Source organism: Phascolarctos cinereus, unplaced genomic scaffold (assembly GCF_003287225.1).
Source record: "Phascolarctos cinereus isolate Bilbo 61053 unplaced genomic scaffold, phaCin_HiC Scaffold_4;HRSCAF=312, whole genome shotgun sequence".
NCBI lineage: Eukaryota > Metazoa > Chordata > Mammalia > Diprotodontia > Phascolarctidae > Phascolarctos > Phascolarctos cinereus.
The window spans coordinates 236,210,353-236,222,786 of NW_027555847.1; the positions used below are offsets into that span (position 1 = coordinate 236,210,353).

The window sequence follows — 12,434 nt, forward strand, 5'->3', positions numbered from 1 at the left end:
CTCCCTCCCTCACACCCATTCCCCCTCCCCCCACTTAGAAGTCAAGCAATATGATGTCAATTATACATGTGAAATCATGCAAAATATATTTCTATATTAGCCATGTCATGCCAAAAAAAGCAAGTGAGAAGACAACATTTCAATTTTTACTCCGAGTTCATCTGTTCTTTCTGTGGAGGTGGATAGCATTTTTAATCATGAGTCCTTGGAATTTTCTTGGAGCATTGTATTGATCAAAGTAGCTAAGTCTTTCACAGTTGATCATCATTATACTATTTCTGTTTCTGTGTACAATGATCTGGTTCTGCTTACTTCACTCTGATCAGTTCATGTAGATCTTCCCATGTTGTTCTGAAATCATCCTGCTTGTCATTTCTTATAGCACACTAGTATTCCATCACAATCATATGCCACAGCTTGTTCAGCCACTCCCCAATTGGTGGGCATCCCCTTCCATTTCCAATTCTTTACCACCACAAAAGATTTGCTATGAATATTTTTGTACATGTAAGTTCTTTTTCTTTGATTTCTTTGATGTACAGACCTAGTAGTAGTGGTATTGTTGAGTCAAGTTTTGTAGTCCTTTAAGCATAGTTACAAATTATTCTCTAAGAATGATTGGACCAGTTCATAACTCTACCAACAGTTCATTAGCATACCTATTTTCCTTCATCATTTCCAGCATTTATCATTTCTAATAGGTATAAAGTAGTACCTCAGAGTTGTTTTAATTTGTATTTCTCTAATCAATATTGACTTAAAGCATTTTTTCATCTGAGTATAGATAGCTTTGATATCTTCTTCTGAAAACTGCCTGTTCCCATCTGTAGAAAATTTATCAATTGGGGAATGGCTCTTATTTTTATAAATTTGACTCCATTCCCTATATAGATATATGAGAAAAGAGGCCTTTATTGGAGAAACTTGCTGTAAAAATTTCTGATACTACTTTATTGTCTGTGATACCTGTTGTTGCTTTTGCTTTGTCTGAGGTCGTGATTGCTACTCCTACTTTTTTTTTACTTCATCTGAAGCATAATAGATTCTGCTCCTTCTTATTTTAACTCTGTGTGTCTTTCTGTTTAAAGTGTGTATCTTGTAAATAGCATATTGTTCGACCCTGGTTTCTAATCCATTGTGCTATCATCTGCTTCTGTGTTATGAGTGACTTTATCCCATCCACATTCATGGTTATGATTACTAACTGTACATTTCCTTCCATCTTATTTTCTTCTATTTATCCTTCTCTCTCTCTTTTTATCCTGTCCCTCCTAAAAAGTCTGTTTTACTTCTGACCACTGCCTCCCTTAATTTGCCCTCTCTGCTATCCTCCCCCATCCTTTGCATTATCCCTCCCCCTCCATGTCCCTGTTGGTAACCCAATTGAGTGTGTGTCTGTTTATTCATATATTCTTCCTTCTTTGAACCAATTCCAGTGAGAATGAGGTTCAAGCATTGCCCAACCACCCCCATTTTCCCCTCCACTATGAAAAGTTCTTCCTTGCATGCCTCTTTTTGTGAGATTAATCTTCCTCATTCTACCTTTCCCTTCTGTCAGTGCATCCTCCTTTCTCACCCCTTCCATATTTTTTGAGATCATATCAGGAGGCTTTAAGGACAAAATCAGAAGGAACAAACAGATTTGTAAAGAAAAATTTATAACAAACTCTTTTCTCTATTAATGATGGTGAAACCAATACATCCTCAGTGTGCTGCATGAAGAAGTAGAAATGGCACTAAATACAACAAAGATGGAAAGAACAGCAGGACTAGACCAAAGATACATAGAAAAGGTCTATGCTAGAGGGGAAATGATTTGCAGATGTTAAGAGACTGATTCTTAGGATATTATGAAAGAATGTAAGAATTGCCAAACCCTTAGAAAATTTTTCTGACATGTTTATGACCCAAAAACGTGAAGAAGAAAATACTGGCAACTAATCACTCATATGTATATTTTTCCATTGCTTCAAAATCTTTGAGAATAATCTATAATATATATTATTATAACCTACATATGTATTGAGGGCATCCTTGATGAAGTATGAAAAGAGAACAGTCATAATTTGACAAATAATATTTTATAACTGACCACATCTTTACAATTGCATAATTGACTAAAAGGTATAGAAATTCCACAGTGTTGGACTATAAAATACATCTGATCCCATAAAGTAAAACATTTCCTTTAAAGTTTTCCTTACAACATGTCACCTTCTGTTTATGAGTTAAAATTGTACAAGAGTCCTTGAAATATGATAACAGAGTATTTTGGCAATGGTCTGTTAATATCAAACAAAGAATAAAATGTATGCTTGCCAAGGATGTTTACCACTGTTGAACAGTTCAAATGGAAGAGTAATTCTTTGAGTATACCACAGATGCACCTGTTTGCATGTGCTGCTGTAATGATTGAATCAAGCCCCACAGGATTGTAAAGCATCCTCATTAAGACATAATTACTCAAAAAAAGTTTCAATCTAGCAATCCACATAGAAAAAACCAAATGTCTTAAGGGTTCTTATTGTCCAGGGCATGATATGCAGTTGAATAGACAACCTGTAGAGCTGGTCCATTGGTAAATATATCTTGGAAACAAATTGTAGATGGACAGTGAACTAGTACCAGAATTGACTAAGGGGAGGAAAATAACCTTTGAAAACTTGCACAGTATTTTAATGACCCCCCCAAACTTCTACTTGAAACAAAAACTTATTTTTTTGAAACTCAAATAATCTGCCGGTGATGACATATTGCTGCAAATTTATGGAATTTTCTTCTCTGAAGAAATTGAAGCTCACCCAAAAGGCACTGGAGTATATGACTAGCCGTGTTGCAATATTTATCATTGGAGGACACTCCAAACTTGACTGAGATCACTGAAGCATCAACATGTATTAGATAGACAGTTACCTTTCCCAAAATATTTATTACCTACTTACAGTCACATGTTTTGGTTTTCCTATTAATCAGTGGGCTACAGAAGTAAGAAGAGAAAACTGTATTTCTTGTTATTGACACCTTTTCCTATATTAGTTTATTTTTTATCCTAACATAAAAATCCCCAAGAGTTCATCTAAATTTTTTAAATGCTTAACATGTGGATTAATTTATCAAAGTGGTTTGGACTTAGATTCTTTTTTAGAAACATAGTATTCTTCCATTGCTGGGTAGAAATTAAATGAGAAATATGAAGCTCATTCAGATGTTGAGTTTTGATATGTTTTTAAAAGCCTTTTTTTCCTTGCATAAAAGAAAATGACCTGCATACATAGGCATTTACAAAAACAAAATTAAATTTCATATATACAGTTTTAAAACAAAGCATTTTCTAAGAGCTTTATGTACTTCGATTAATTGAAGATGGATTTTGTGGACTTTTTAAAATGCTATTACTTCTTTCTCAAGATGTAAGTTTTTTTTTTTAAAGAATGTTCCTAAAAGTAATATATGACTATAATATCTTAATCCCTAATTAATGACTTTTAGAAAGCTGTTATCAAAAGGCTAATGAAAAGGGTATGTTCATTAGGGCAGCTAGGTGGCACAGTGGATAGAGTGCTGGGCCTGGAGTCAGGAAGACTGATCTTCCTGTTTTCAAATCTGCCCTCAGACATTTACCAGATATTCAGGGCTTCTTAAACTTTTTCTACTTACAACCCTTCAGAGCTTCTTAAAGTAAGAAGCTCTGAGCTATGTAATCCTAGGCAAATCACTTAACTCTGTTTGCCTTAGTTTTTTCATTTGTAAAATGAGCTGGAGAAGGAAATAGTAAACTACTCCAGTATTTTTGCTAAAAAAAAAAAACCCTAAATGGGGCCAGCTAGGTGGCACAGTGTGGATAGAGCTCCGGCCTTGGAGTCAGGAGGACCTGAGTTCAAACCCAGCCTCAGACATGTGATACTAGCTGTGTGACCCAGGGCAAGTCACTTAACCCCAATTGCCTCACCAAAAAGCAAAAAAATAAAATAAAGTAAAACAAAGAGTTGGATAAGACTAAAATGACTCAGCAACAACAAGTTGTGATGATTCTCGTGGATTTTCTTTTTACAGTGCATTAACAATGAAGCAAGAGCAGCCAACTACAGTAGTTCCTTGAACTTGCCAGACAAAACACTCCAGTTTGTGAAAGATCACCCTTTAATGGACGACTCTGTGTTTCCAATAACAAACAGACCCAGGCTAATAAAAAGAGATGTGAATTACACACAGATTGTGGTTGATAGGATCCAGGCACTTGACAAGACAGTATATGATGTCATGTTCATTAGCACAGGTGAGTTTGCAAGATGCTGTTCAAATACTGTTAGTTAATCCATAGACCAATGAAACTCTTAAGGAAAAAAGTTGTTGGTAGAAGATTTTGATAAAAAGTTAAGATTTATTTATTGATTACACAAAGTCTTTGATGAAAGTTTAGGCCATCCAATAAAAAACAGGCCATCCTGAAATTTGAAAATATTCCTAAAAAATATCCATAGAGAGCACAAGTCACTAACTACCACACCAATTTTTCATAAATAATGATGCTTTTTAACAACTACTAAATATGATAAACTGAGTGACATCTGTATTTATTGATTCCTATATTTGAGATCTTGGAAAGCAAACACAATGTATTCACTTTATCAACTGAAGAACAAGTTTAATATTGAAAGAAAAAACTAACTCTTTACCAGATTACTATCCTCATTCTGTAACAAAAATGGCTTGAAATTTTGTTGTTGACAGAATATCAGTTGGGTTATTTCCATCCAGATTTTGTTCATAGGATCATTCTTTAAGTTAGTCTTAACTTAGAACATATTTTTCTTTTTTTGGGTCAAGACACCAACATTTTAAGAATCTCATTTGGCCCAAAGATCAGAAATAATTTAGAAAACATGTATGCTCCTTGAGGCCAGAGACCTTTCTGTTTTTTACTCTTTATGCCCAGCACCTGGTGCCTTGCACATAGTGGGTATGTAATAAATATTTGCTGAATTGAATTAAATTTCACTCTGTGTAAAAATATTTCATCATAAGCTTACAAATAACTTCAAGCAAAACATTTTATATACAGGTAATGTTGTGTCACCAACAGTCCTTTTAAAATTTGCCTATTTTTAAAAGATGAACCATATTTTAAAATAACTGAAGCAGCCAGTATGCTTGTATTTCCAGCTGTCCTCATCTTTTTAAAACATAGTTCTTTTTGCCAATTGATTTCTGCTTGTATTTGTGGCTTTTTTTAAAATGAGCCGTAGTTGAGGTGAAGAAATATTTTGTGCTCTTTAGAGAGTGGTATTGGAGTTTGTTGTGGGGCAGGGCATTGCTACCAATGTGTTAAAAAAAATAATACTATGTTACAATTATTTCTGAGTCTTCTGGTGAGCCATAATTCATTTAACCATTATCATTCTTTATATCTTCTGTTGGAATGATGGCACTAAGATGTTGGCTTTGGCTATTTCAGACACAGGAGCTTTGCATAAAGCAGTCAGCTCTGAAAATGGCATGCACATCATTGAGGAAACTCAACTTTTCCAAGACTTTGAACCAGTTCAGACCCTTCTGCTCTCTTCTAAGAAGGTAAAGACAAATCTGCATTGTTGAGTTGGGTCAGAACCCTGCTTTAGTTCATGTCTGTCTTATGGTGGTGATATAGAAGAACAGTTGTTTAGAATTGTTAAGACCTGAAGTCTGATCCTAATGTTAGAGGACTCTATCTGGGACTCATTTTCTTCATCTATAAATCACTGAGTCAGTCAACAAGCATTTATTACATGATTACTATGTACCAGACACCATGCTGAGTGCTGAGTAATCAAATACAAACAGAAAGACTGCCCCTGCCTTCAAGGAGCTTATGTTCTAATGGGGTAAAACACAGAAGGGAGCTGAAAAAAGGAGGGGCAAAAACGTAAAGTACCCAGTTTGAGTTATGATGAAGTTCTATAGAATGAGTCAGCATTGCATTCTGGAAGAGAATGAAGACATTTTTGGCCTGGGCCTCCCTCTTAAATTGGAGCTTCTGGGAGCAAACAGCCGATCAGAAGGTGAAGCTTCAGGAATGGAGGACATTTCCATTGTGAGAAGTAGTCCTGGGTTAGAATGAGCTTTCAAGGTGAGGAAATTTCTAGTCCTGTGGAGATGAGTTAAAAGTACAGCCTAGAGAGGAATGAAAAGGTTTTTAAGTGAAGGGATGGTCTAGATCAGTGGTATCAAACTTAGATTGAAACAGATCCCTGTAGGCTGCATATTGACATAGAAAATCACAAATTAACATTATCTGTGTTTTATTTTTATTTATTTTGTTAAACGTTCCCCTGTTACATTTTAACCTGGTTCCCAGCCACATTTAAGAGCTTTGTTGTCTCACTATTGTCATTCTCTTGAATGAAATTATTGATTGTTTCTATGATTTGTTGTTTGACCCAATCATTTTTTATGATTAGATTATTTAGTTTCCAATTATTTTTTAGTCTATCTTTTCATGGCCCTTTATTACATATAATTTTTATTGCATCATGATCTGAAAAGGATGCATTTAATATTTCTGCCTTTCTGCATTGGATTGTGAGGTTTTTATGCCCTAGTACATGGTCAATTTTTGTGTATGTGCCATGTACTGATGAGAAAAAAGTATATTCCTTTCTATCCCCATTCAGTTTTCTCCAGAGGTCTATCATACCTAACTTTTCTAATGTTCTATTCACCTCCTTAACTTCTTTCTTGTTTATTTTGTGGTTAGACTTATCTAGTGCCGAGAGGGGGAGGTTCAGGTCCCCCACTAGTATAGTTTTGCTGTCTATTTCTTCCTGTAACTCCCTGAACTTCTCCTGTAAGAATTTGGATGCTATACCATTTGGTGCATATATATTTAGTAATGATATTACTTCATTGTCTATGGTGCCTTTTAGCAGGATGTAGTTTCCTTCCTTATCTCTTTTGATTAGATCTATTTTTGCTTTTGCTTTGTCTGAGATCAGGATTGCTACCCCTGCTTTTTTTACTTCAGCTGACACATAATATATTCTGCTCCAGCCTTTTACCTTTACCCTGTATGTGTCACTCTTTTTCAAATGTGTTTCCTGTAAACAACATATTGTAGGATTATGGTTTTTAATCCATTCTGCAATCCGTTTCCGTTTTATGGGAGAGTTCATCCCATTCACATTCACAGTTATGATTACTATCTGTGTCTTTTTCTCCATCCTTTTCCCCCCTATTTATGCTTTTCTTTCTCCTTTTTCCTTTCCCCCTTCACTAGTGTTTTGCTTTTGACCACCGCCTCCTTCAGTCCCTTCCCCCTTTTATTATCCCTTTCCCTTTTCTTCCCCTTTAGTCTTACTGCTGCTTCCCTCCCTTCTTTCCCCCTCCCTTTTCTTTCCCCTTTTCCCTCCTACTGCCTATAGGGCAAGTTAGATTTCTATACCTAACTGATTATATTATGCCCTTCTTGAGCCAAATCTGATGAGAGTAAGGTTCAAACAATGCTCCCCCCCCTTCTTTCCCTCTGCTGTAATAGGATTTTGTGTCTTTTCCTGTAATGTAATTTACCCTTGTCTGCCTCCTCCTTTCTCAGTACATTTTCTAAGATCAGATTGATCCACTTATTTGGATCCATTTAACCCACTTGATTAGATTTTTTTTTATCATTACATCAAAGTCAACTAATATCCACCCTCTTTATGTATACTCCTTTAACAAGGTGTAATAACAATACAGTTCTCAAGGGTTGCAAGTCTCATATTCCCTTGTAGGGGTTTAAACAGCCCCCCCCTTATTAACAACATATTGTATCCTTCTGTCCCATTTACCTTTTTAAGTCCTTCTTGAGTCCTGTACTTGAAGATCAAATTTTTTGTTGAGCTCTGGTCTTTTTATCAGGAAAGTTTGGAAGTCTCCTATTTCGTTGAATATCCACCTCCTCCCTTGAAAAATGATGCTCATTTTTGCTGGGTAATTGATCCTTGGCTGCATTCCAAGCTCCTTTGCCTTACGGAATATCATGTTCCATGCCCTGCGGTCTTTTAATGTAGAAGCTGCAAGGTCCTGTGTAATCCTGACTGTGGTTCCATGATATTTAAATTCTTTCTTTCTGGCTGCTTGCAGCGCCTTCTCTTTCATCTGGTAATTTTGGAATTTTGCTATTATATTTCTTGGCATTGTCAATTTGGGATCTCTTTCAGGTGGCGATCAGTGGATTCTTTCTGTGGTTATTTTCCCTTCTGGTTCTAGGACTTCTGGGCAGTTTTCCTTTATGATTTCCTGAAAGATACTGTCCAGGCTCTTTTTTTCATCATGATTTTCAGGTAGTCCAAATATTTTTAAATTCTCTCCCTGAGTCGATTTTCCAGGTCGGTTGTTTTACTGATGAGGTATTTTACATTTTCATGATTTTTTCATTTTTTTGTTTCTGTTTGACTGATTCTTGCTCTCTCATAGAGACATTAGTTTCCATTTGTCCAATTCTAGTTTTTAACAGATTGTTTTCTTCTGTTAGTTTTTGTACTTCCTTCTTCAACTGGCCAATTGTGTTTTTTAGGGACTTGTTTCCTTCAGCATACTTTTCTGTTAGATTTTGTACTTCCTTCTTCAACTGGCCAATTGTGTTTTTTAGGGACTTGTTTTCTTCAGTGTACTCTTCTGTTAGTTTTTGTCCTTCCTTCTTCAATTGGCCAATTGTGTTTTTTAGGGACTTGTTTTCTTCAGTGTATTTTTTTTCCAACTGGCCAATTGTATTTTTGAAGGACTCTTTTACCTCTCTCATTTGACTATTAAAATCCTTCTTGAGCTCTTCTAAGAAGGCTTTTTGGGCTTCAGACCAGTTCATATTCCCTTTTGTTGTTGCAGATGTGGGTTTGTTGACAATGTTGTCCTCTTCAGAATTTCTGTCTTGATCTTCACTCTTCTCATAATATGAATCTATGGTACGTTTCTTTTTACTCATGGTGTTTCTTTATTCCCTGGCCTTTAAAGAGATTGAGCTCTCCTGCTGGGGAACAGAGGGTACTGACCCAAGCTTCTTGTGTTGGGAGCCTAGGTCTTGGTCACTGGCTTTGCGTTCTGGGGCCTCTTATGCTGGGAATTGGAGGCTGTAGGTTTCTGGCAGCTTACCTTGTGTTGGGCTGGAATCAGCAAGGCTGGAACTTTCAGGCAATTCTAGGTTGCCTGCTTTTCCTTTCCTTTAGCTTTCTTGCTCCTTTTAGATGGCTGCTGCAGGATGTTTATCTGCCTGGGGCCCCCTGCAGTGTTGTCTCCCTCCTTTCTGCTAATGCAGGAGATTCCTTTGTGGTGGAGTGCCGAGGCTCCTGGTGGTTTTCTGAGCTGGTTTCCACCGGTTCCCCCCCTCACTGAGGCATCTGGAGGTCCAGGTGTTGGTGTTTGCCTGCTCTACCACCTGGGCTTCAGGATCTCTTCACAATTGGGGCTTCAGGGCTCCTACAACTCACCTGGTATTGGGTTGGAATCAGCAAGGTTGGGGCTTTAGGAAGCCTTTAGGTTGTTTTCTTCACCTCCTTTCAGATGAATGCTGCAGGGTACTTATCCGCCTGGGGCCCCTTGTTTTTGCTGAGGCACTGGAGACCCGTTTGCTGGGCTACTGCACTGCTGCTCCTTGTCTTTCTTCTAGTTCAGTTGTTCCAGGGTTTTGTTTTTTTTTCTGGGGTGATATTTTCTGGGTTTTCAGAGGTTGATAGGGGAGAGTGAGAGCGACTACCTTTTCACTCCGCCATCTTCCACATTTTAGAGCTTTGTAACCCAGTGTACCCCAAGTTTGACACCTCTAGTATAGATGGGCGTTATCATTGCTTCTAGCTTTAAAACTTTTATAATTCTTAACAATTCTTGGAATTTTGAAAAAAAAGAGTAAGTGAATCCTTGCGAAACAGGTTTCTATTAAAATTTTCTTTGAAAATGATAACTTTTTAATATTAAGAAGCAAAGTTTGGAGTGCAGTATACAATCCTGAATTGTTGTTGTTGTTGTTATTTTAGTCAATGGGGTTAAGTGACTTGCCCAGGGTCACACAGCCAGTAAGTGTTATGTGTCTGAGGCCGGATTTGAACTTGGGTCCTCCTGAATCCAGGGCCGGTGCTCTATCCACTGCGCCAGCTAGCTGCCCCCCTGAATTGTTGTTTTTTTAAGCAGTGTTGTACCACAGGTTTGGCCATACTGTAGGTTAGATTTTATTTCTAGTAATTTATGTAGAAACTAGTTGCCTCACTAGCTATAAAATCCTTGTAAATCTTTGTTTTCTGTAGTTTGTGTCATACGCTACATTGTAAACGTGAAAATCAAGGCAATACTAAGTTTCTTCTGAGAAATAGAAATCTGATTACCGTTGTTTGCTTTGTGGGAGAAAAATACTTTCGCTTTGCACGTGATACTTATGGTGTTGATTCAGTCTCTAAAGCTTCTGCTTTGGGTTGCTTTTGCAGTAATAGTAGCAAGAATGGATTCAGATTTTCTCATAAGCTTACCCAGGTCCCCTTCTGATCAGTGGTAAACACTTAAGAAACAAATAAGCAGGGGTAGAGTGTAATATGTGTCAGTGGAATTAAATCAAAGTCATGTACCTTGATGAGATTGAACCCAAACTATAGCCTCACTCTATCGTAATTCACTAGCCACTGAAGTGTCCTCCAGCAACTTCTGGACTATAGTTGAATCAAGCTGAGATAAGGGGGAGTGCATGGTGTGGTATTGTCATGGCATCCCCAAAACTTGGAATACTAGCAGAATCCTGATAACTGTAGAGCCAAGCTTGGAGGCTTTAAGAGATTAAAGCATACCCTGATAAGTTAACATATCTCCATGCTAACAGCTTCAGTGTTCTGAAAGAATATAGGGGAATGATTTATCATTCCCTTACTCCATTTACCCAACTCTATAAGGGACATTTTTTTTCTATCTCTTCCTAAATTTTTCCCAAGAGTTTTCTTTCCTGTCCCAACTACTAAGGGGAGGAGTAGTCTAAGTCACTAGTCTAACCATTCTGGAAAGAAATTTGTAACTACTCCCCAAAAGCAATTAAACTGTATATACCCTTTGACCCAGTAATACTACTACTAGGTCTATACCCCAAAGAAATCGAAGAAAGAAAAAAAGGGCCCATATGTACAAAAATATTTATAGCAGCTCTTTTTGGCAAAGAATTGCAAAGTGAGGGGATGCTCATCGGTTGGGGAATGGTTAAACAAGTTATGGTATATGAGTGTGATGGAACACTATTGTGTTTTAAGATATAATGAAGGGGAGGGTTTCAGAAAAGCCTGGGAAGGTTTGTATGAACTGATACAAAGTGAAGTGAGTAGACCCAGGAGAAAAATTTATACACTTAACTACAATATTGTGAATATTATTAACTTTAAGACTTAGTAACTGATCAACACAATGACCAATCACAATTCCAAAGGATTCATAATAAAACATGCTATCCATCTCTAGTTAGAGAGCAGATGGACTCAGATGCAAATTGTAGTATTTCTTCTCTTTCTTTTTTCTTTCTTTCTTTTTTTTTTTTTGGTGAGGCAATCGAGGTTAAGTGACTTTCCCAAGGTTACACAGCTAGCATGTGTCAAGTGTTTGGTCTGAGGCCGGATCTGAACTCAGGTTCTCCTGACTTCAGGGCCAGTGCTCTATCCACTGTGCCACCTAGCTGCCCCCTCTTTCTTTCTTTTTTTTTTTTAAATATGGCTAATGTGTGAATGTGTTGTGTATAACTCTACATATTTGTAATGGGTTTTCTTTTTTCTTGCCATCTCAGTTGCTGGAGGAGGGTGAGAGAGGAGGAAGGGAATTAACTGAAAATAAAATAAAATTGAATTTAAAAATAAAAAGAGGTTAAAAAATAAACTACTTTATAGTATAGTAAACAGTTCATGTGTACAGATATTTTGCAAATGAATCAGTGGGAGTCTCAGAACAGAAGGTTTTTTTTTTCTGTCAGCCTCTTAAACTCTGAATTCAGTGATGTAACTAAGTGGTTGCTAAAAGATGGAAGCCACAGACTTCAGAATTACACGAATTATCTCTGGGAATTCTGTGATCCAGGCCATTCTAAGCACTCCATGTGATAGAGAATTAGCAGAAAGTGGCAAACAGTCATCTCAAATGCATCTTAGATTCGGGGAGGGCAGATTTCAAAGGCTTCAGAGAACAAACAGGAAAGATGAAATCCTACCCAGGATGTCAACACAGGAAATGTGAGAAGCTCTCAGCAATGAAATTCTGCAGACACAAAAAACAATTCCATTAAAGAAGAAAAGGGAAAGTCATTCTAAAGAGATTGATCTGGTGCATAAAGAATTAAGCAACTTAGATTTTTTTAAAAAGATAGATACATACCTTCTTGTTGATAGACAAGGGAGTCAAAGATACAGAATGCTGTATACTCTGGTCACTGTGTTGGTTGGTTTTGCTTAAATACTTTGTTAACAAGAAAGAGT

General features: G+C 37.0%; 1 protein-coding gene across 17 annotated transcripts in view; it reads left to right on the plus strand.

Moving 5' to 3' along the window:
* Positions 1-12,434, plus strand: part of SEMA4D (semaphorin 4D) — a 185,924-nt gene that overhangs the window by 137,527 nt on the left and 35,963 nt on the right. For all 17 annotated transcript variants that reach the window (XR_002328805.2, XM_078152961.1, XM_078152963.1 and 14 more), the window contains 2 exons: positions 4,054-4,276; positions 5,456-5,571. Coding sequence is in view for 16 of the 17 variants with exons in the window: in XM_078152961.1 (XP_078009087.1) it covers positions 4,054-4,276; positions 5,456-5,571 (339 nt within the window). In the remaining variant the exon portion in view is untranslated. The remainder of the gene's footprint in view (positions 1-4,053; positions 4,277-5,455; positions 5,572-12,434) is intronic.